Genomic DNA, 24,651 nt, shown 5'->3' with positions numbered 1-24,651 from the left:
CAAATGAGCAATGAAATGGCCGCTAGTTAACGTATGCGATTTAAAACTGCAACTTGAGCGCGACAAAATGTGCATGTGTAAACGGGCCTTTACAGTTATCTCCTACTTTCCAAACTTCCCGCACGCGTGCTAAACAGGAACCAATTCTAAATTCCTATTCTGAGTTTTTGACAATGTTTAAAGAAACAGTTACTTGTTAAAGTGAAGTTGAATGGTGAAGAGTATTAACCTTGCTTAGCAGTGTCATTACCCTTTTATGCCCTAATATCAAACCCCAAATTCTCCTCATTGGCGTCTTCATATTTGTTGTGGTATTAGTTGGGAGAAATTGCTCAAAATCAGTCTGTTTTAGTGATCATTTGCTATATTCTCGTGATCTGCATGTTTGATGTTTTATCAATACCGTAAACTACCGCTTATAAGCCACCCCCCCCCCCCTCCCCCCGCTTATAAGACGTCCCGGTTATGGGCCCACCTACCTCTTAACCCAAAAATACATCCGATTATAAGCACCCCCCCCCCCCCCGCCCCAGGATATAAGACCCCCTCTAGTTTCGACCGTCTTGTTGGTTTTAATTTTTTTCCAATTACCTTCAGAGGTGTCTCACGTTTAAGCCATGTAGCGCGTCCAGTTTAAACTGTAGATACCTAAACCCCTATATCAAATTAAAGCTTATAGAGCTGGCTATCAAACTATACTAACAATTTTGAAATAAAATGAATTGCTGAATTTTTTAGGACCTCTAAATGCGAGCGTCCGAATCACCTTTTTAGAGCTACAAGTCAAAGCGAATTTTGTTTTTCGCTAATTTAATTTGCTCCTCAGTTTCCAGACCCAAAGCGCTAAAAAAGGTGTCTTGTTTTGCCATATTCAATCCCAATGAAAAGTTATAGAGCATTTTCGAAATAGGATGAAAAAAAATGTGGAGTAATTGTACAAAACTCGCTCTCGGGAAAAAATATTTCGAAAGAAAAAATTCGCCGACAGATTTTTGTTGTTTATATGTTAAACTAGCTACTGTCCAAATTTGAAGGCAAACGAACAAATTCCCTTTGAGTTTTCGGCAATTCATTTTATTTCAAAATTCTTGGTTTAGTTTGATAGCCAGCTCTATAAGCTCTAATTTGATATAAGGGTTGAGGTATCTACAGTTTAAACCGGATGCGCTACATCGCTTGGACGTGAGACACCTCTAAATAAAATACGTATCTCGATCAACACTGCTATAGCTAGTTTGGAAACGGTTTTTATTCCGGTTATAAGCCCCCAAGGATATAAGCCCCTCCGTTTATAAGGCCATCTAAAACCCCTTACGAAGTTGTATTAGCACAGGGCTTATAAGCGGCGGTTTACGATATTTCAAGGAGGACAAAGTGTCTCCTGTCTTCAAATTTGCCTCTGTGTTAATTGTGTTTGTCAAAGGTATAACGGCGCTCCTTTTGTTGAGTAGTTTAATTTTGGACTTGTTGAACTAGAACTAGCTTGTAATTGAGCTTCTGCAGGGAATTATCGTTAAACAAAGCTACGGTACGATACGATACGAAAATGTGGATTGATTGATGGAAATCCGTGCATAAGCCTTCGTCTCAAGGCAGCTCCATTTCTTAGCTCAAAATACGTCATTTTGTATTTACCACTGGTGGCCGCGCTTGCTTGATTAATGACCCAGGAGTGGAATGAAATCTTGTCAGATTAAGAGTTATCAATGATCCTTTCAACCAGACACCAAGCTAAATTCTTCATTTTTTGTGTAGTAAGTGATGTAAGAGGTTCGAGCATTTGGGGAAAATTCTGTGCACCGTGACGAAAGCAGGTTAGTTTTGAAAAGTTGGAGGCTGGGTATAAAATGCAGTCCGAGATAAAACCTGATTAAACATTTGCTATTAGATGTGAGGCAAGTGCAAAGGAGATCAACGTGTTGGACACAATCGTAAAATGTAAATGTAAAAAAATGTAAATGCTTTGTTTATAGTGGAAATGCACTTAGCTACCCAAAGCTAGTTTACAGGCATTCCACTCAGAAATAATGGGAAACAAATAATAATCAAATAGAACATAACATGTTAAAAATCCCAACTGGCAGGAGGCAAACCAGCTGGTTATTTACAAGCGTGGCCGAGGCGGGACTTGAACCCGGGACCTCCGGATTTCAAGTCCGGCGCCCTTACCACAGGGGCCACGCCGCCTCGGCCCGAGTCTGAGTTTCACTCCAAAGAGCATCTAAAACTCAAAATTTGAGAAAATCCTAAAATTCAATTGATTAAACAGAAGACAAGGAAGACCAGGGGCCCGTTTCTCGAAAGTCCCGGTAACTTATCAGGCCCGATAAGTCTATTTTGGAAATGTTTTTTCGCCGATTACACAGTGATTACAGACATGGTACTTGGCCAATGTGTTCATAGAATTATAAGATTTCAAAATTTCGTATTCAAAGCTAAGAAAAATTGACTTCTGTTAAGAAACATTTATCACCAAAGACACTTATCGGGCCCCGTAAGTTACCTGGACTTTCGAGAAACGGGCCCCAGGACGGGAAAGTGGTGTTTAGTAGCTTTGATTGATTGGTCACATGTGAGGAATTTCATCCACAGACTCAAAAGATAGGACCACCTCATGCAGCTATAGCACCACAGGAAAGTACTGCTCAGTAGCTTTCATTTGAATGGTCACACTTGAGGATTTTATCTACAGACTCAAAACTAAGAATCACCTTGTACAGCATAATAAACAACACCACAGGAAAGTACTGCTCGGTATCTTTCAATTGAATAGTCACACTTGAGGATTTTATCCACAAACTCAAAAGGTAGAACCACCTTGTACAGCATTGCTGTGGGAGTAGAAGAGTTTACGGTTTTCTTGAAAAGTGTCATTGTATATTTAGAATCTATCAAAGTTCCCCGCAGAGATGCTTCTCTTCCTGTCGATCCCAACATGTGGCATGTAATGCAAATGCATGGTTATGTTGTTGTTTCATTGTGCACATACCTTGTACTGTTACCCTGGCCGTTTCTAATTGCGAACAAGGCTGGGTGAAGAATTTTATCTCGGTCTGCAGCCGATACTCAGTCTGAAGTCTGCAGCGTAAGGGTGAGTCGATATTGATGCCACATAGTCGATACCTGGGAGTGTTCAAGTATCGATACTTGTAAACGACACAGGTTTAGTTTGGATGCCGTTAAACTGACAACTTCAAAGAAGCGTGATGTGTATTCCACATAACGTTGGAGGAATTTTAATTCTTATTGCTCTCAAGCATAACCTTTTTTTGCGGAAGAATTTTACTGTTCTCTTGGCAACACAGCAACTTGAGCGTTCTCTACTCGTTTAAGCCTGGATTCTACTGACGGTAATGACGTCATAGTACAAGTCTGGAGCAAAGACGTCACAGTATCGATATAAAAAAGTGCCAAGTATCGGGAAATATCTCACGAATATCGTATCGCATGTGGAGCTGGTATCGGCTCGCTGTTACCTGCAGACTACCGAAGTATTAATTAAGAATGAAAGTCCGTTGTCATGGTGACAATGTGAATTTGCTGTTGGGGTGACTGTGCGGTTTCTCTCGTCTCATGATTCCGAAATGGATCGGTTTGTTGAAGAAATTACTTTTCAAGTGTAAGTACTGTAAGTAGCTGTTGAAGACCATGAAAGTCAAAGCAGCTGAATTGTATTTTAACATTTTAGAATCAGAAGGCACAAATCGAGAAGGTTTTGTCTTCTTTCTATGATCCTTGTACTTGCAAATCTCCTGTAATTCAAGTACGGGGAAAAATTGTTTCTTACCAAATGTTATTGCTTTCATTAAGTAAAGTGTAACCAACGTGAACATTATTTTATACTATGTCGTGCTGTACAAACCAAAGACATGGTGTGAGTTTTGTAGTTAAGTAGATAGCAATTGTACAGCCGTACATATTTCAAACAGGGTGCAGTTGGCACCTCAATTGTACATAGACGTTAAGGCAGATTTAACATTTCTAGAATCAGAAGACACAAATCGAGAAGGTTTTGTCTTTTTTCTATAATCCTTGTACTGTTAAATCTCCTGTAATTAAGGTACGGCATGAAATTGTTTCGTGCCAAATGTTCTTGGTTTTATTAAGTGTAACAAATGAGAACATTATATCAGAGACATGGTATAAGTTTTGTAGTTAGGTAGATAGCAAATGTAGAGCCGTACATTTTTCAAACTTGGGGTGCCTCAATCTGGTGCTTCAATTGTACATAGACATTAATGAACTTGAAAATCAAGGCAGATTTAACATTTTATAACCAGAAGACACAAATTAAGAAGATTTTGTCTTTTTTCTATAATCCTTATGCTGTTAAATCTCCTGTAATTCAGGCACAGCATGAAATTGTCTCGTGCCAAATGTTATTGTTTTTATTTAAGTACAGTGTAACCAACGTGAACATTATTTCATGCTATGTCGTGCTGTACAAACCAAAGACATGGTGTAAGTTTTGTAGTTAGGTAGATAACAAATGTTATAGCCTTACTTATTTCAAACGTGGGGTGCATCTGGTTCCTCAATTGTGCATAGACATTAATGAACTTGAAAGTTTAAGCAGATTCAACATTTTAGAACCAGAAGACACAAATTCAGAAGATTTTGTCTTTTTTCTTTAACCCTTAAGCTGTTTAAATCTTTTGTAACGCAATTGCAGGGTTGAATGTTTTGTGCCAAGTGACGTCTTTTACCACGTAGATTACAAGAGACGAATATATATATGAAATTGACTCCGAGTAACGAATTCGGAGTAAAATGTAATAGTAGAATTTTATTAAACCATTTGAAGTTTAAATGCTTGAGTATGATATCTGTATTTGATTTACATAGATCAACGTGAAATATTCCTAAAATACCAATTGGTCCATCAGAACATGAGCGAAGTGAACAAAGAAACTCGTCAATTGAAGGAATTTGTTTATATCTGCTGTTTGATTTACAGAGATCAACATAGAATTTCTCCTTTTCAAACTAATTAATAATTCATGTAGAGAAAACAAATGAAATCACCACAGTGAAGGAGATTTGGTGCGAAAATAAACATTCCAGAAATCTTTTAAAGTGTGTTTTGACAAATGACGAACATCGGACTGCAATTTATGTTACATGCGAAGTTCACTGTGTCCGCTTTATCGAGAGTCAAAACAATAAAATTTGTTGTTTGTACCACGAATCGAAAGTGTCGGTAATTCCGTAATAGCCAGTGTCCGTAATAGCGAGAGTCAGTTTCAGTCAAACCCCTATAGCTTTCGCCGGGGATCTGAATTTTGTCCATTATAGCGCGCGTCCGTAATAGCGGGGGTCAGTTTCAGTCAAACCCCTATAGCTTTCGCCAGGGATCTGAATTTTGTCCATTATAGCGCGCGTCCGTAATAGCGGGTGTCCGTAATAGCGGGAGTCAGTTTCAGTCAAACCCCTATAGCTTTCGCCGGGGATCTGAATTTTGTCCGTAATAGCGGGGTGTCTGCAAGGCGAGAGTTGACTGTATTTGGTTATGGTGCACTAAATATTCTTCGTCCGTGGTCAACAGATATCCTACGATATGCGTAATTTCGTGTGTCGGGGATGCGAAGATGAACAGGAAACACTTGCCTATTAGAATAAGATGATTAAGGTTTTAAATCGAAGATGAGTCTTTTAAGTCGCCGTATATTATTTGCATTCAGTAAGATCTGTCCAGGTCTGGTTTTAGTGTCTTGTAGTACTACGTACAAGACAAAAACCAACATTTCCAAATTCCAATTCGACCTGGAAACAGTGGAGAGAAGAGCCACTCTGTGGATTCCACTGAAATTCCTATTTATTTTTTTTTTATAATTTTTTTTTACTACAGAGGAAAGCTGTCGCGTTCCCAGTACCGCGGACACGGGGTGTTGTGTACTGGAGTTCGCCAGGTCAACCACAGTGAAGTACACGGCAAAGGCAGCAAGACTAATGCGTTTATTAGGATCAGGCTGAGCCGTCTATTTACAACACTTGCGGTGAAAACTAAAAAGAATACAATTGTCTAAGTCTAAAGAAACGGAAAAAACTACGCCGGAATTCAACGCCGTAAAAAACGAAAGGAAAGTATTCATGGAATTTTACAAGCGTAACTTACGTCTGATCTTGACTCCGGGGTTGAGAACAAGTTACTCCACGTTCTCTTTAAGACTCCGTTAGAAATAGCTCCGTGAACTCCTTACAGTTTGAAAACTCCTCGCAACTGAGAAACGTGCTTACAGAAAAAGGATCTTAATACATGTCTTTGACGTAAAGGAAATAATAATGAAAAAAGCTTTGTGCGGCTAGCCAAAAAACGGATATTCGGTAATCATGCAATCAATAAAACAAAGCTACAAACATAAAAGAACAAATAGTCCCTGAGTGTTTCTAAAGTGCATTGTTCTTGTCAGGAACGTGACACTCCTCGCCCAAGGATGATCAATCCTTGCTCCATTAAACTTTACTTAAGTGTTCAGTAGCTTGCATTCCATCGGCTTGTACAGGTACCAACAGAACAAGCTCCTTTATTGGGCGTAAGAACGTCTTCTTCTTGCCCTCTCTCCACAGTACGACTTGAGCCTTTCTTACTGCCCCATCCTCACTCTTGATAGCTTCGGATATCAGTCCCAGAGGCCAGTTGTTTCGGTGGGCGCCGTCTTCTTTGACAAGAACTATATCACCAGCGTTGAGATTTCGCTTTGAACCATTCCACTTGCTTCTGCTTTGTAATGTCTGCATATACTCCCGCCTCCAACGCAACCAGAACTGGTCTGCAAGGTATTGGACTCGTCTCCAACGACGCCGTGAGTATAGGTCTACAGGTAGGAATTCTCCAGGCGGGGGACCGAGAGGTCGTGTTTTCATAGTCAGAAGCATGGATGGTGAGAGGGGTTCAGGCTCCTCCGTATCAGACAGGACGGTGGTTATGGGGCGTGCGTTAACGATCGCTGTTACTTCTGCCATTAGTGTTACTAGAAGTTCGTGTGTGAGTTGCGATCCCCCGAGCTCCAAGAACATGGCGTCCAACACGCGGCGTATGGTCCCTATCTGCCGCTCCCATGCACCGCCGAAATGCGAAGCGTATGGTGGGTTGAAACGCCATTCACAACCTTGTTCTTTGACGTATCGCTCCAATCTGCGTTGGTCCATCTCCTTCATTGCTTCATCTAGTTCTGACTTCCCTCCTATGAAATTGGTACCTCGATCGCACCTGAGTAGCGATGCGGGGCCTCGAAGCGCGAAGAAGCGTCTAAGCGCACAGATGAAGGAACTTGTGTCCATAGACTCTAAGACCTCAATGTGGACGGCCCTGCTGCTGAGACAGGTGAAGACTAGACCCCAACGCTTAGAACCGGTGGTTCCTCCTCTCGTCTTTCGAGTCTGAATCAGCCAGGGTCCGAAAACGTCAAAGCCAACGTTAGTGAAGGGTGGGGTAGCCTCTACCCTGTCGGCCGGTAAATCAGCCATTCGCTGCTCTAGGCGAGGTCCGCGTAGCTTCTTGCAAAGAACACATAGACTGAGCTCCCTTGCTACCTCGTGATTTCCATCCACTAACCAATAACCAGCTTGTCGGATAGCGCCATGTGTAATTTGTCGTCCTTGATGATGGACTTGACCGTGATAATGGCGTACTATTAGCTTTGAGGCGTGGTAACGCTTAGGTAATAACACGGGATGTTTCTCCTTGTACTCCAGCCTTGCACGTCGCAAGCGGCCACCTACGCGAAGTATGCCATTGTCGTCAACGAACGGATCCAATCGATATAGGGCTGACTTCTTCATTTCACTTTTCTTCTCGCTAATTCGCTCGCGGCGGCTTTCATCCCCACTGAGATGTTCACCACGATACAACTTGAGCTCCTCTCCGAAGGCTTCTTCCTGGACGGTCTGAATTATGACTGTCATGGCTTGCTGAAGCTCCTTTAATGTGGGGTTGCGCAGCCGCGGTGCAGTCTTTGTTGCCACTGGCTTCCGCTCCCTTGTTTCTCGAGTCTTGAATTTTCTCCGTTTAAACTCCTTGACCAGAACAATAAGATTTGCAATTGCGCGCTGCAGCGAGGAAAGGCTTGAAAAACGTGAGAACCTATCAGCTCCCAAACCATTGCGTTTGTTTGTCTGTGTGCTGAAGGTCGAAACTTCTTTCCTAACTTCTGGGTCGTCTTCGCTTATTGGAATCTCCTCTTGTTCTCCGTTTGTTGCTGCTGTTTCGTCTTGTAAGAAGCGCGGTCAAGTGAACCAGTCTGAAGCCGCGAGACTTTCTGCACTCAGACGACGTGTGGCAAGGTCTGCAGGGTTCTCGTTTGTATCCACGTACCTCCATTGGTTGGGGCTGGAGACCTTGCGAATTAGCTGCACGCGGTTTGCGACGTAAACGTAGAATCTCCGACTCTCGTTTTGAATGTAACCAAGGACAACTTTCGAATCCGTATAGAAGGTGATACCATCGATCTCCATGTCAATTTCTTTGATAATCTTCGCTACGGCTTGCGCAGCCAGAACAGCAGCACACAGTTCTAGGCGGGGAATACTTGTTGTCTGTAAGGGGGCTACTTTAGACTGGCCTAACAGTAGCGCTGTGCAAACGTTTCCCTTGCTGTCAACTTGACGCAGATAAATGGCGGCTCCGATTGCGTTCTCGCTTGCGTCTGAGAACGCGTGAATTTCTCTCCGAACAACAGTACCAAAGTCCACTGGGCGATAGCAGCGGGGAACTGATACCTTCTCCAATTTGTTAAGTGAGGTTCGCCATCTTTGCCATTGAGTTAGAAGTGCGTCTGGTAAAGGATCGTCCCACCCTAACGGTCTGTTTTCGGTCGTTTTCTTCCCCATGGCTACTAACTGTTGTAGCAGTAACCTCCCCTCCAACAGCACTGGTGCAGCAAGGCCTAGGGGGTCGTACACAGAGTTGACGATCGAGAGCACTCCTCTCCGTGTGAATGGCTTGTCAGGTGGAGAAACTTGGAAGGTAAAGTTATCTTTCTCAAGATCCCAGGAGACTCCGAGCGAGCGCTGTGCCGGCAAGCTGTCACGGTGCAAATCCAGGTCGCGCACTCCTTTCCCCCTGTCTTCTGTTGGGAAGGCCTCCATTACTTCAACTGAGTTTGACACGATCTTGTGAAGTCGTAAGTTTGCTGTGGCTAGCATTGCTTGAGTCGTTTTGATGAGTGCGATGGCCTGTTCACCTGTGGGTAGCGAGGCTAGGCCGTCGTCTACATAGAAGTTACGGTGGACGAACTGAGCGGCTTCTTTACCAAATTTCTCCTCGCCGTCAGATGCCGTTCTTCTAAGGCCAAACGTGGCTACGGCTGGGCTGGGACCGTTACCAAAAAGGTGCACGTTCATGCGATACTCCGTTATAGGCTTCCCAGGAGTGTTGTCTTCGAACCAGAGAAAGCGTAAGAAGTTTCTGTGGCTGCGGTCCACGTGGAAGGAGTGGAACATCTGTTCGATGTCGCACATTACGGCCGTTGTTTCCTTTCTGAAGCGAATAAGGACTCCCAAAAGACTGTTCATCAAGTCCGGGCCGGGAAGAAGCTCCTTATTGAGTGATACACCTCCAAATTCGGCAGATGAGTCGAATACCACTCGTATTTGAGTCGGCTTTTTGGGGTGGTAAACACCGAAGTGCGGTAAATACCATACTCGGCCAGACTGGGAGTTGGCTGGTTGGGCTGGGGATGCGTGACCCTTGTCTAAGATCTTCTGCATGAACTCCAGGTAGTCTCTCTCCATTTGTGGTTTCTTTCTTAGCGTCCTGATAAGACCATTTAAGCGGTTGACTGCCTGACTTCGGTTGTTAGGCATCTTGGTATCTTTATGACGAAAGGGAAGTGGCATCTCCCAGTTACCGCTGTCGTTCTTGTTTATACCGGTCTCCATTATTTCGATGAACTTTCGATCTTCGCAGGAAAGGCTGACGTCGTTATCTTCTCGTGTGGTGCGGAAGATATCGTTCTCCGGATCCTCTCTCCGTTCTGAGAAGCTCTCCTTGATTCTAAACTGGTTGGGGCACGGTATCAACTCGTAATGCTCTGGCTCCATGTGTTTCTTCCAAGGCTCTCCGTTGTTGGCCGAGAGGAGACTGGTGCGGCAAGCGAGCACGTGTGCTGGGCCTCCGACGATGTCTAGGCACATCTGTCCGATTATCGTCCAACCGAGCAAAAGCTTTTGTGCCCAGGGGGCTCCTTTGGGTCCGTTTTTGAACTCCCGGACCTTGAGCAGCTCTGGGGCGTCTCTCCCGAGGAGCAGATGGATGTCTGCGTTTGGATCCAGGGGTGGGATTTCGCCTGCAATCTCGTGAAGGTGAGGGAATCTCCTCGCCATCTCCGGTGTAGGAATTTCGCGCTTATCGTGAGGGATGCTGTCACACTCGATCAGGGTGGGTAGATCTGACGTTACTCCATTAAGGGATTGTATGGCTACACCTGCGACTCGGCGTCCGTATTTGATTTCCTTCTCGCCGCTGCATGTGGTGAGAAGGTACTTCTCCTCCGGACCGACCGCTCCTAGCTCATCGGCGAGTTCGCTGCTGATCAAGGACGAGTTACTTTGTTCGTCAACGATAGCGTAAATTCGGTGGAGAGTATCTGGTTTCTCTTTGTTCTTCACGTCGACCAATAGCAATTTGCTGCATGATAAGCCACCCTCGATAGGCTTACAAGCGAGTGTACACTTGGTGTCAACGATTTCCGTGCTTGCGGCAAATCTCCTCGGCCTTTCCTTGTGAAGGAGCGCGATGTGGCGATCATCTTTGCATATGCTGCACTGTATTTTCTTCCTACAGTCGCTGGCCCTGTGACCTTCGGATAGGCAGCGATAGCAAAGTCCGGCCTTAAGGATCCAGTCAGTTTTCTCTTCCAGGGGCTTAGCACCGAAAGCCTTACACTCTTCTAAGCTATGACCACCTCGTTCGTGAAAGGGACATCGTTTTGTCTCCTCGATTTTGGGTGGGGCTGACTCCAGTTTGACGCTAGCTGGCCCTGTGTTCGTTTTAAGTGCTCTCTTACTCTGAACTCTCCGATTGGGTGAGGTTGATGAGCTATTAGGGGTGTGCGTGGCGCCTGCGAGAATGTTTGGATTGTTTTTAATCCTTGAATGCCTTAGGACTACTTTGGAAAAGACACGAAAGCCGGGGTACTCATCTCCATTTTTCTCCGAGTACCTAGCGATTTCTTTCTCCCATTTTCCGCGTAAAGAAAGAGGCAACTTCTCAGCTATCGGTTGTATGGTATTTGGAAAGTTAAGGCACGCGAGACCTGGTAAGTAGGTCAATTGACTGTCCACATCGGCGCAAAGATCGGCAAATTCTTGTAACTTAGCATTTTCGTTTTCACTGAAAGCGGCGGTGTTATTCAAACGCTCCAACAATTCTTTAGTTATCGCGGCCGCGCTGCCGAAACGCCTCTCCAACTCCCCCCATAGGTCGTTCAATAGCGTGCCGGGGTCATGCTGTTTTCGCTTCCGGTAATTGTCAACCAGTTTTTGAGCCTCTCCGCTGGTGAAACTACGCAAATAATTTATTTCCTGAACGGGGTAAACGTTAACATCGCTGATCATCGCTTTGAAGGCCGCTTTCCACGGATGGAAAAGCGTGGGATCTCCGCTGAAGGTGTCTGGATGACATTTCGGAAGATTTTGTCTCGCCAATCCCGAAACTATTTGTTGATTTGCAGATGTCAACGACTCAATTAACTGACTCCCGGTTATGTTAATTGGTGTTGATGCGATAAATGATTGCGGAAGCACGTGCCGCGAATTTTCGCCATTGTCTTCCCGCTGGTTTGGGGTCGAGCGCAATTTCGTGCGTGGGGTTCCGGAAATTCCCTTGAGAGGTGTGTTCTCTTGTCTCTCGGGGCCTCTCGCCAGAAGAGTGCTTTGTTCTGTTGAGTTACGTTTAGGCGGAGGAATTTCCGGCGGTGAGAAAGAATGAACCCACGTGGATGTTCTTTCGTCGCTTTTAGCCTTTGGAATCCCCTCGATTTCTATTTTCGCGTTTTCTTCATTTTCCTCCTCATTTATAGCTTGCTCGATCGCTTTGAGCTTCGCATGTGCTATTGCGACTTTTTTCTCCGCGGCGATAATTGCTAGCTCCTTTGCGTGTTCCGCGCGTTCTTGTTGACGTGTGCGCTCAATTTCTGCTTCGCGTTGTTTGCGCTTGTGCTCTTTTTCGGCGACCATTTTCTCATAGTCCGCGCTTTCTCGTGCCGCTGCCGCTTCGGCGAGCGCTTTCATTCTGGCGCTACTCGCTCTGGACGAGCCTGCAGAGGATTTGCTACGGCGCGAGTGACGAGATAAACGCGAGCTTGTCTCCAACAATTTGTCGGATTGCCTACTTTTTATTTCTTGTATTAACTTTAATGCTCGGTCGAGAGTTAGGCTCTCTTCCACAAGACGAACTTCTACGTCCCCAAAGTAATTGTGTTTATCTTGCGCGTAAAGGCTTCTTATTTCTTGCAATTTTATGTTTAATTCCCCAGAGAATCCCTCGAGGTCACGCAAGACTTCTTCCAGATCCGATCCTTCGTTTATCCCCTCATTGGATCGTATGACGTCTTTGAGCATCTTGTGCACGACATTTGCTTCTCGATGTTTCTGATCGATTTCATTTTCTAACGCTTTTCTAGACAATGTTCTAACTCTTCTATCGAGATCTCGACCGACTACTTCTTGATGTGGCGAGACTTCTCCTTTGTTTGGCGTATCGGCTTCCTGGCCACTCATTTTCGGCGCTGATTACTCAGTTACGGCTTACCTCAATCTGTCCTTTATCAGACTTTTCACTGTCGCGTTCCCAGTACCGCGGACACGGGGTGTTGTGTACTGGAGTTCGCCAGGTCAACCACAGTGAAGTACACGGCAAAGGCAGCAAGACTAATGCGTTTATTAGGATCAGGCTGAGCCGTCTATTTACAACACTTGCGGTGAAAACTAAAAAGAATACAATTGTCTAAGTCTAAACAAACGGAAAAAACTACGCCGGAATTCAACGCCGTAAAAAACGAAAGGAAAGAATTCATGGAATTTTACAAGCGTAACTTACGTCTGATCTTGACTCCGGGGTTGAGAACAAGTTACTCCACGTTCTCTTTAAGACTCCGTTAGAAATAGCTCCGTGAACTCCTTACAGTTTGAAAACTCCTCGCAACTGAGAAACGTGCTTACAGAAAAAGGATCTTAATACATGTCTTTGACGTAAAGGAAATAATAATGAAAAAAGCTTTGTGCGGCTAGCCAAAAAACGGATATTCGGTAATCATGCAATCAATAAAACAAAGCTACAAACATAAAAGAACAAATAGTCCCTGAGTGTTTCTAAAGTGCATTGTTCTTGTCAGGAACGTGACAAAAGCTGTTCCGTTTTTTTCTTTTTTTCTTTCTTTTTTTTTTTTTTTTTTGACATTCCCAACAGTTGCTCTCAACTACCAAACGGATTCAGAGCCCATGCATCTGAATCAAGGAAAGTTCAGGACGAATGGACGAGCAGGGTACATCTTGAAGCCCAAAATTCTCAGAGATGGTAAGTTCAGCGTGTTACGTTATGGAGGCATGGTATAAAAATAGAATTTCCGGGATCCGGGATGTGGCGGGTTAAAATGGATAGGGATTCGATAAATAGAACTTTTTAGGGATGGATACCCGATAGAACTGAATGGAATATGCTTTATTAATTTTGAGCGAATGCTGCCGGATTGCGGTAAAGCAATGACGCAGATTTGTCTCTGGGCGTTTCACGCTCGTTTGGGTCTGGATTCTACCTTCGCTTGGTGACGTCACTCGCCTGCTCTCGTCCCAGCCTTCACTCGGGCAACAAGGCGCTCGTTCGAAAATTTGCGCAGACTACAAGGCAAGAAACAGCGCCTAGAAACCAGGCTGATAATGACGCTCTTTAGTAAATTCAAAACCGAAATGCATTAGGAAAGAACGCTACTTCACTAGTGTTAAATAGCGGGGCGAAGATGACGGATACATATGATTGGTAAAAGGCGGCGTTAGAGAGCACTTTTCTAAACCTTTTGAAATTCTTAGTTTTACCCTAATAGTGTTACTGTGTGCCATGCGAAACTCAATTTACTGTTCTTGTTTGTAGCTGACGCAAAGTTTAACCCTAACACAAAGACAGAAATTTCTGGAGTGGAGAAAGTGACGGTATCCATAAAGGTAACAACTTTTTTATTTTCTTCTGCCATTCGCGACATTCACGCGCGGCCAACTCGCAGGTCACGACATTGAGGCTAAAATCGGTGAGTTGTCACACTCAGAGTCCGCGTTCCTCTTGACCAGCAACCTTGAAATAACTTCGATAACTTAGGTGACGGATACTCAACCCAGCCTCCCCTCCCCAAATCTCCAACCTGGAGGAACAAGGGGCTATTTTTTTGTGATCTCTCTTTTGTCCCCGCCCTCCCTTCCCCCAATATAAATCGTGCACTCTTAAACCCACCAAGAGAAATAATCTCTAGCCTTTATAAATAAGGTGACGAGGTCCAATACCTGCCTGTTTCATTTTGTTGATCTAATTAATTAGCTGAAGGCAGGAGCAAAATATCTGCCCCTTCTGAAGTGAGAGGTTTGTCGGCGCTGAAGGTGAACTTAAACTGTTTCCTTTGTGGTTTTTCCAGGTATTTTCTGCTCAGCAGCTTCCAAAACCTGCAGACACCAAAGGCGAGGCTCGGACAAAGGGCGAGGTACGTAAGAACAACAAAATGCAAATGTTGTGTTCTTTATGACCTTGTGGAAGCGTGGTTGTGGAGTGATCAGCGCGTTAGCTTTCACACTTAGTAGGGAGACCCGAAAACCTCGCTTGGTCAAGGCTGGTCTCTGTATGGTGCTTTGTTGTGCCCTTAGACAAGATAGCGGTTTTCAGTTGAGTGTGACGAAAGTAATTTCGCGTTTGTTTTGGTCTTGCCTTACCGCGCCCTGTTCAGCATAATTTCAGCCCCTTTTCAGCCAATGAGAAATAAACCTAAACCAACTGTGACTTGCTCGCACGCGTTTTTCCCACGTTTGGCGCCAGTTACATATATATTTGCTGCGAATTCGGATTGGTTCTTCACGTCGTTTTCGTCTGTTTTGATTGGTCAGAGTAATTACTTTGGTTTTAGTTTAACAACGCTCAAATGCAAATCCCAATAAATGACATGAGTACCAACATACGCTTACTTCAAATAAGTTGAGTTGCTCGTCCAACCAATCTACAGTACAACCTCAGTTATTCTCGTGAGTTTCGCAATGCAGAAAAGACAAGAAAACAGTCAGATGGTCGACTGGAAAATGTGAAATCTTCCACTCCATATTTTCAGTCTAAAATCGCGAAAAGAGCGCCTCTCAAAATACGGTTCCGCCAACTTTGTAAAAATTCAAAATTAGACTAAGGTATCTCGGAGGAATTATTGACTTGTTTGTATGTTTTCTTGTCAGGTTATTGATCCTTATGTAAAAGTTGATTTTCATGGTATCCCGGCAGACACCGCTTCTTTTAAAACAAAAGTTGTGAAGGACAATGGTAAGAAACCTGCCGAACCGAGGTTGAACCAACACTTGTTTGCATATCTCAAAATAGCCTTGGAAAATTCCAAGTTTCTTTAAACGTCATTACGAAAGCGAGGCTAAGTGCAAAGTTTTTCATGTGAAAATTAGTTTTCATAGCTGAGTTTTATCGTTTGTTTCACGATTGAGTCACATAGATGCCCACGATCAAACAACACAGCAGCCGATCGCTACCAAGGCGAATAGCCGAGGGAACAATTTCTAGTCTGAACGACAAGGATTGAAATCCTCCAAACAACAACAGCCTAAGAGAGGATTGAAACGCACCAATTAATAGAAACTAAAGTGCTATTTACACTGTCATGCAATCAGTCGACACCATCGCCTGATGAAGACCAGCAGTATAGCGGTCGAAACGTCGCGATCCACATCTATGTAACTCAGTCGTGAGACAAACGATAAAACTCAGCTATCATTTCATACCACGATGACGAACACCTTTCATAAAATTAGTTTTGTTTGCAAATGAATTTTCATAATAAAAACTATGCACGAAGCCTCGCTTTCATAATGAGGTTCAAAGCAAACGGCTTGAAAATGACCTATCAAATTAAGCACAGGGTGTTATTAACAACCTATTAAATGTTGATATTTTGCTATTTTACCGAATCTATTTTCGTTTTTCTTTTGCAGGTTTTAACCCAGTGTGGGAAGAGAAATTTGAAAAAGTTCTCCTCATGCCAGAGCTTGTCATGATTAGATTTGCAGTTTTTGATGAAGATGTCGGTCTCATGGATGATTTCATAGGACAGTCCTCAATTCCCTTCACCAGTTTAAGGCCAGGTAGTATATTTTGCTTTAGGCCTCTGAAAATGGAGATTTTCTCTCTCATTTTTTAATGTTCCTTTCCCAAGTAACCGATAAAAACATTTTTATTAGCGTAAAGGCGCTGTTATGCTACGTTATTTGTCTTGTAACTTGTCCCAGAATTTAGTTGTGCCGTTTATCATCATCATCATCATATCTTTATTTACCCTCGGATTTTTAAGAGTAGCTAATATCTCCGAGCATTTACCCACCCCCTACGTCCCCTACTCATTGCGAACAGTGAGTGGGTTCTTTACGGTCCTACACAGTTATTTACCAACAATGGTTGTGAGACGGAGCCTACGGTTTATCGTCCTTATCCAAGAAGACTAGAAAGTCTAACCATTTGCAGATGTCATTAAAGAGGCAGCACTTTCTCACAATTGACCTTGCTCCCAATGTGGGGCTTCACTTTTTTTTTTTTTTTTTTTCCGGCTTCTAATTTCCAATTGCAATTCTCACTTTCACTTTCTTCTCAGTAATTAAAGACCCTGAGTGCCGGTAGTCCGGCACTCTACCAACTGAGCTAACCGGTCGGCGGTTCAAATATGTCCTATATCCAACTAGTTTGTTTTCGTTCTTTCAAGTCGTGCAGTCTATAATTTATTATCCCAAGTATTTTATTAATCCAGGTCTATCAGCCAACAAATAGTAACATGCAATAGAACCTATTAATCGGGCCAATACATCCGTACGTGCAAATCACCATACGTCTTCCTATTCCGGCACATGCCAGTCAAACGCGCGTCCATATTGCACGGACAGGCTCGAACATCTGTCCCATACCAGTTCATATTCAGTCCGCAATTCCTGCTTAGTGGTCACTTACACCGAGTGCTTGCGATCGCCATGTAGAATTGAACACGCCCTTGACGAGCATTTGAGTATTGCATTCAGTAAGAATTAATCGGTGATAAAATTTTTAATCCAGCACTTAGCAAGTCTAGGGATTTCTACGGTTTGCTTATATCCAGTAAGGCGACAGGGTCCAGAGGCTTCACAAAGTTGAAATCAAAATTTTCTATTGATGATGTGGAAACAAAAAAGGCCTTCTCATTAATAAGGTCCTCTGTATCTGCGAGACATATGTGCAATGCTTTCAATTTAAAATACTAAATGACATTTTATTCACAAATTCCCGCTTAGCTAAGATAGGTTTAATACAAAGTGATCTTTGCTCTTTTTGCAATACTAGTGCGGAAACAATTGATCACCTATTCTTTTACTGTGTTTACTCACGTGCATTTTGGGAAGAATTTGAATCTTATTGGATCGCTATAGCCAAGGAACAAAGGAAACTTGAGTTAAAGACTATTTTAATTGGTGTCACAGATACTAATTGTTCTCTGTTTAATTTAATCGTTTTAGGTAAGCTACATTTATGGAATTGCCGTAGGGATAATAGTCTTCCTTTTTTCCCTTCGTATAAGGAACTAGTTAAAAGAAAATATGAAACTGAATGTCACATTGCGGCTAAGTTTAATAATAAGAAGATGCTAGAGGCTAAATGGAAACCCATTTTGAATTATAATTTAATAGGTACATAGGTGTGTAAGCGAAAAACAAAACTGTAAAAAGTAGTGTAAGAATTGCAGTCTAAGGAAGTATTATGTAGTAAATAGTGTAAGTAACGTCTTGTAGGTGGTATTGTAAGTAGTGTTCGTCTTGTTTTGTAAAGTAGTGTTCTTCGTGTTGCAATTAAAAAAAAAGAAAATAATAACAATAATAATAATAATAATAATAATAAATAAGCTATAAAATACTATATAAAAAAGAATAATTGCACGTTCGTACAATTCATTGCATTCTCGTTCTCTTTTCAGGCTATAGGCACATCCATTTGTTAGGTAACAAAGGTGAACCACTAGGATACGCCACCCTCTTTGTTCACATTCAGATCAACGGTGGCCCCAAGACAGACAGATCTTCGTATGCGGTAAGATTAGGGGAATACTAATTAATTTATCGAATATCAGGCAGTCGCCTGCAGCGAAATTCAAGAACGATGACGAATGAATGATGACATCTGTTCAGGTTGTCGAAACGTCAGTCAATGTCATGTCAAACAGTTCTTTTCAGGACTACACTCACCAGGATGATCATAATTTACGTATGACAAAATTGACAAAAATCAACATTGGTTAGTGGAGAGGGGCAAATCTTTGGAGGAGAGGGGTGTTTTTGCGATGTCTTACACGACTAACCCCCTGCCGAAAACACAGTCTCAACACTATTGTCGCTTATTGTAATTCCCTATAATATCTCCTTGATCGACGTTCAGTGCCGGTTATAGCATCAAACGGGTGTGCTTAGCGCCATTGATTAGGCGAGGTACTCAGATTCATGTCCTCGCATTGTCAAGCATATAGAAATGTAAGGAAACAATAAAAGCACTCGGCTTGTTTGGAATAGTGTGCGCCCTCATTTTTGGCATACGCAACGACGACCGCGATGGGCAGCGACAACGCAACAAAACAGTAGGTTTAATGAGCAAAAACAATCGCTCTGCACGTGCGTTTTACACTTTGGTACATTTGTTTGCCGTCCTGTGCAAAACAACAACGTGAAATGACCAAATTCAAGGTTTTGTGGAGAACGTAAGCACAAGACGATGAATTTTTCATACTCTTTCTTAACTTGAACGCTGCACCTACCATTTTGGTTCCTGGGTAGTTGGTGGTTTCTGTAAAAGTTGAACGAATTGAAATAATCACGAAGTAACACAAATAAAAGAAAGTTATATTTCCCGGTAACGTTTTCGTTGGCGTTGCCGTCTTCCCTATTACTTGAAAAGGGAATGTTTTGCACGGTTAGCAAAATGAATCCCGATGTCGAAATTGGCGTTTCTTCTTTCTCATTTTCTTTTGTTTGTTCTTCATTGATCAAAGGTTTTAAGGCAGAAGCTGAATACGCTTAGGAATGCTGTTAAGCGACCAAAGAGGAGTTCGTCATTTCCTGTAAATAAATAAACAAATAAAAAAGCACATAAACGGACAAAAAAAACATGGCTGACACACAGCGGAGCAAAGCTGGCAGGGCTACGCCATTTTTAACAAGCTGTTTTAAATTTACAATACGTACTAATTGTAATTTAGCTGTAACTACTGTAGTAGTTAAATCTATCCCTTGAATCTCTCAGACGTATACCTTCCTGCACCAGTTGCTTTGCCATTCTTTGCAGGACTGCAACTAGAAATTATCGCATTCAATTCAAAATCCTAAAGTGTGGCCATTCAACTGAAAGCTTTGGAGCAGTACTTTCCTGTGGTGTATTTTGTTGTGCTGTACAGGGTGGTTCTAACTTTTGAGTACGTGGATGAAATCTTGTGTGACCATTCAAATAAAAGCTACTGAACAGTACTTTCCTGTGGTGCTGTTTAGTATGCTGTACAAGATGTTTCTAACTTTTGAGTTTGTGGATGAAGTCTCTAAGTGTGACCATTCAGTGTGACTATCATAACTGTTGAGTCCATGTATTCCGAAACTTGTGATGTAACTCATTAATGAAGCGTTTTCCTTTTCATCCTTCAGAAGGCGGCCTCCCCGAAGATCTCAATCACTTAGCAACATGGTGATGATACAATCATTATCCGTTTTATACCTAGTGTAGTGAACTGGAGGCTCGAACATGTTTTATTTTCACGTATGAAACCGTTACGGGAAACGGTTTAAATCACCATTACGAACAATAAGCTGTTCCGCCACAAAACAACACATGAAATGTGTCGCTTAATGGTGCAGTCTTTGCAATTTGCACGCTCCACTGCCTCTCCAGTGATATGCGGGCCTTTGCTAGATACCCAATGCAAAAATGGCAGACATTTTAATATTCTTTTGTCTGCATTCAAATTAGCCTTACTTGCCTCGTTTTTTTAATTCAAAAATCAAAAGGATATTTTACCTTGAACGAGTTTACTATAAAAGTAAGCTAAAAAACGGAACGACGTTTCGGTGGGATCTTGGCACCATTATCAAGTAAAGAATGTAACAGAAAAGATAATTTTTACAGAAAGTAAAGGTGTGAAATAGAATACAGTCAACTCTCTCTAAGCGGACACCTCTCTAAGGCGGACACCTCTTTAAGGCGGACAGTAAATTTAGTCCCTGCCGAATTTCACTTGTTTCTCTGTAACTGAACCCTCTCTAAGGCGGACATCTCTCTAAGGCGGACAGCGGACACTTTTCCAACATGTCGGTTCAAAAAACCTCTCAAAGCGGACACCGGGTGTTTTTGAAATTTTATAACAGGTCCAAAATTCCAAAAAATTAGCGCAATCTGATAACAGTGGTTTTAATAAAATATACCAGACCTTACAATATGTCTTAATACAACATTAAAGTCACTTTTCACGTCATTTATACAACAACTCATTTGCGCTGCCGTTTACTGGAATCAGTTGAGTCACCTGTATTCTTCCTTCGCTTTTTCGCGTCTTGGTTTAGATCAACCGCAGTTGTAATCTTCTCGTTTCTTTACCTATGCACTTTACTATCCAGCGCCTACAAGATGCCAGACTTGCAGCGCAACAACAGTGCAGCATTACAAAGTCTTTTTCGTAGTGAATGGTTGTTATGAACCCCGACTCCACGTATTGTCAAATAACAAGCGACACAAACGAGTTTTGTTAAGGTTGATTCACAAATGTTCAAAGCGTGTAAGAACTGTGCTGGATTCCGTAAGGAATATATAAAAGAGGCACAGCCGGCCCGTCATGACTACATTGTACACTGTAATTAAAGTAATAAAGCACTGGTTTCAGTTTTGATGTTCGGGTATCAGTTTACATGAACTCTCTCTATAAGGCGGACACCTCTCTAAGGCGGACAGTAAATCTGGTACCGGAGGGTGTCCGCCTTAGAGAGAGTTGACTGTAAATTAAATTGAGACTAAAAGTAACTGCCCAGTGTTCATTCAGTGTGGTGTTATAAAGTGAGAGTTATGTCCGCTCACTGGGTTAGACAAATAGTTTCGCGCGAATATGGATTCTGACTGGGTGTTTAGACTCGGTTTCTTCTTGCTGGTCCAAAGCATTTCAAAGATTAACCAGGCTAGTAGGGCTAATTTGAATGCAGACAAAAGAATAGTAAAATGTCAGCCATTTTTGCGTAAGGTTTATTAATCATCAGTAATTGCAGCAATTTTGTGGAATAGAGGCTTAAAGGCAGCCTCGTCTCCATGGTCCTCTGTGAAATTCAAAATGGCGGGCGGCGAAGACACGTGACAATCGTGGAGCATTTTGTGGTGCATACGTGACATACTTGATTTTTGTCTTCCCTAGAGTCTTTCGGGTTCTGATATGGCATTTTACCAAACGCATAGCGAAGACAAAAATTAAGTGTGTTATTTTTCAGCGAGTACCAGAATCTTCGCTGCTCGCCATTTTGAAATTTGCAAGGACCCTGGCGACGAGCTTGGCTCATATCAGGAAAACAAAGGAATTCATATGGCCTGCGAAAGTATTTCCATATTAATATAATCATATTAGTGCTGGTAGTACAATACTTAGTGCGAGTTCGCTTTACACAGAGCTACAGCTTCACTAAACGACACTAAGTATTATTTAAGGGTAAATTTTGTCAGCGGTCTGTGAATGGTCGCTTGGCGACCAGACTGCTGACCATTCTAGCCGTGATTATTAAATTATTATCATTATTTCTTTATTATTATTGCTGTTTTTTAAATGAAGATGGGTTCCCTATCTTTTTCAAAGTCGGTGGCGAGACAAGTACGATATTGGGATTTGATCGCGATATCAATGGGATAACGATACTGTGACGTCATTGCCCAAAGCTGTTGTCATGACATCATTGTTGAAGACGCAGAGTTGTAATCTCGTACCCAGATGTTTTCTTTCCCAAAGTTTGAGAAGATCTGGATACGAGATTAGCAGAATTAGTTAATGTTTTAATAACGCTATGAACGACAAATGAAGTCCACCCGGAAATATGCCGGACTTAGCAATTCTAAGTTAAAAGAGAGATCAAATAAGGAAGAAAGGAAGGAAGGAGGTAAGGAAGGGAAAAAAAAGAGAGAGAGAAAGAAAGAAAGAAAGACAAAGAAAGGAAAGAAACAATTACTTACTTGAAACGGTCCGTTCTCTGTAATGATAGTCCCTATTCCGAGTTAGAGTTTTGGGATATTTACCGAATTAAAGGGAAAGTGTCATTGGTTTCAAGTTTTTTTACCTCTTTTGTTAAAAATTGGTGACATAAGACCTTCATAAAGCTACAAAATAATTCTAGAACAACGAGACGAAAGAAATCAACTCAATTCTTGAAAGGAACAACTCGTGATCTGTTCTAGCGCATTTTGGAAACAAAAATGCAAGAACTTGAAAAACGTTAGCCTAACATTTTTCAAGTTTCAATCCATACCGACCTACTCTGTTTCTGGCCAGAGACACTAATCGACAGTTTTATTGCACTGGGTGGTTATTGCTTACAAAACTAGACAATTATTGTTTTGTTTCTGTTGAAAAACAAACATTTTTGGGTTTTGAAATGACATCAGATTCGCGTGATACTTCCCCTTTAAATTAAGCGGTTTAAATAAATCTATTTAGAAAAATATAAGTAATAAAATCTGTATTAGATTTGGAATTAATTGCGAATAATCGTTTATTTATTAATCGTAAATACGGGTTCATTTATCGATTAAGGTAGCGTTGGCTTCAATGTTGTCGCATTATAAATCACATGATCACCCCTCAAACGAGACATTAAATTTTTCTTAACGTTTGATGTTGTTATTGAAATTCGGAATTAAAAAAAATGAATTTTCCTGAATAACTACTATGGGAATGCAACGAATAAGGTCTTTTCGTGGTTTTGTCAGCCGTGCTTAATCTCGTACTCAGATCTCAGTCCATTCGGGAATGTCAAAATGTGAGTGGGAGATCTGGGTACGAGATTAGGCCGTGCTTGCCCTAGCCTCTTCAGGCGTTCAGTTAGTTGGGGCGCAGCGCGAAAAAAGGCGCGCGAAAAAATAAAGAAAAAGCGCGCGTTTTTCTTTATTTTTTCGCGCTGCGCCCCAACCGCCTACCTGAACGCCTGGAAGAGGCCATGCTTGCCCGTGAACACGATAAAACATAATGTTAAGAAGTGATTTAGTGTTGTCCACAGGGAGCCCATGTTATGCCAAGAAGTGATTTAGTTCTGTCCACAGGGAGCCCAGGTTATGCCAGCGCCGGCCTAAGACCTTAAAAAGAAATCCTTACTTGTTACCGTTGGGAAAGCAGTTTTAGGGTTCGGTGAAAGCCCACTGAAAAAGGAGATACCTGGAAAAGAGTGTGTTTGGAATTTTGCCAGGATAAGACAAGGCAGGAGAGCTCGAAACGCCAGCTTTGTTTTCAGAACACACCTTTCAGGTGGAAGGTTATATAGGGAAGTTTTCCCGACCCCACCCCAGACGAGTTTTCTTGTCTCTGATCTGGGTTTTTTCATATCTGTACAGTACAACACACCAAACGTGAGGTTCACCAGGTACCGTTTTGGTTTTGAATGTAATAAGCACTTCTGTATGGACATTTTCTTTATTGAATACGACTAGGTCAAAAGTGCTTTCAAATTTTGTACACAATTAAAAATTTTATGATGAAATATGATTCAATAAGGAAAAGTTAAGTTTTTCGACCATGATCTCGCCTTTGTGCAAGGTTGGTTTGATGAAATATCGATCATTTTCATATCGATGCAGTCAACTCCCGCCTTGCGGACACCTCGCTAATATTACGGACACACCGATAATACGGATAGCAACTTAATCCAAGGCAAAAATAAATTACAGACGTTTGACTGAAATATATTCGCGCTATTAAGGACACTTAAAATGCAGTTATAAAGGGAGTTGACTGTAGTCGTGGATGTCAGTGATCAGGTTCGAGGGGCTGGAGAGAGACAGGGAGCCGTTTCCAATGGGGACTGGGAATAGGCGCCCTTTTCAATATTCCTCTCAGTGGTTCTGCCATCGATTCAGTGTCGCTTTAGGGAGGGAGGGGGTAAAATGAATGCGTGACCAGCCCGAAGAACGACTGCGTAGAGGCTACAGCTTTCTCTGCTTCATACGATTCGTGTTCGCCGAATAATAATTTTGTCTTCTTTGAACCTCAGTATGAAAGCGAGGCGTCTAGCAAAGCTTTTCATTTAAAAATTAGTTTTGTGTGGATTTAAATGAAAACTAACTTTCATGGTAAAAACAATGCACGAAGCCTCGCCATCATAATGAGTTTCAAAGCAACTCGGAAATGGTCCGTTTCTTAATTTTTTGGATACATTGACTTCACCGTTGGCGAGCTTGTT

At 42.3% G+C, this 24,651-nt stretch overlaps 1 protein-coding gene, 3 long non-coding RNA genes and 1 other non-coding gene across 5 annotated transcripts in view; 2 read left to right on the top strand and 3 right to left on the bottom strand.

The window, feature by feature from the left end:
• The window catches only part of LOC146477707 (uncharacterized), a 545,413-nt gene that overhangs the window by 307,919 nt on the left and 212,843 nt on the right, over positions 1-24,651 (bottom strand). The window lies entirely within an intron of this gene.
• Positions 1,929-24,651, bottom strand: part of LOC146477710 (uncharacterized) — a 178,338-nt gene continuing 155,615 nt past the window's right edge. The window contains exon 2 of the long non-coding RNA XR_014865325.1: positions 1,929-4,320. This is a non-coding gene — a long non-coding RNA (uncharacterized LOC146477710). The remainder of the gene's footprint in view (positions 4,321-24,651) is intronic.
• On the bottom strand, positions 2,114-2,193 carry Trnas-uga (transfer RNA serine (anticodon UGA)). The gene has a single exon. It is a non-coding gene; the product is annotated as a tRNA-Ser (tRNA).
• The window catches only part of LOC146477716 (uncharacterized), a 72,641-nt gene continuing 52,061 nt past the window's right edge, over positions 4,072-24,651 (top strand). Inside the window, exon 1 of the long non-coding RNA XR_014865319.1 lies at positions 4,072-4,159. This is a non-coding gene — a long non-coding RNA (uncharacterized LOC146477716). The remainder of the gene's footprint in view (positions 4,160-24,651) is intronic.
• Positions 13,351-23,827, top strand: LOC146477717 (1-phosphatidylinositol 4,5-bisphosphate phosphodiesterase delta-4-like). The gene is made up of 8 exons (XM_085113183.1): positions 13,351-13,516; positions 14,087-14,157; positions 14,619-14,684; positions 15,418-15,502; positions 16,180-16,329; positions 18,177-18,289; positions 19,885-19,924; positions 23,519-23,827. Exons 1-7 carry the CDS (start codon positions 13,441-13,443, stop codon positions 19,915-19,917), a joined length of 594 nt encoding a protein of 197 aa, XP_084969309.1. The 5' UTR covers positions 13,351-13,440; the 3' UTR covers positions 19,918-19,924; positions 23,519-23,827.

Source organism: Pavona decussata, unplaced genomic scaffold, assembly GCF_977016875.1.
Source record: "Pavona decussata unplaced genomic scaffold, jaPavDecu1.1 SCAFFOLD_69, whole genome shotgun sequence".
In the NCBI taxonomy this organism is placed as follows: domain Eukaryota; kingdom Metazoa; phylum Cnidaria; class Anthozoa; order Scleractinia; family Agariciidae; genus Pavona; species Pavona decussata.
This window is presented reverse-complemented; position numbering and strand designations above follow the sequence as displayed.

Excerpts from the sequence above, each read along its gene's own strand:
- LOC146477717 (XM_085113183.1), top strand. The coding sequence starts at position 13,441 with ATGCATCTGAATCAAGGAAAGTTCAGGACGAATGGACGAGCAGGGTAC. Across the intron at positions 13,517-14,086 it reads GCCCAAAATTCTCAGAGATG|CTGACGCAAAGTTTAACCCT; the intron begins GTAAGTTCAGCG and ends TCTTGTTTGTAG. Across the intron at positions 14,685-15,417 it reads AGGCTCGGACAAAGGGCGAG|GTTATTGATCCTTATGTAAA; the intron begins GTACGTAAGAAC and ends TTTTCTTGTCAG.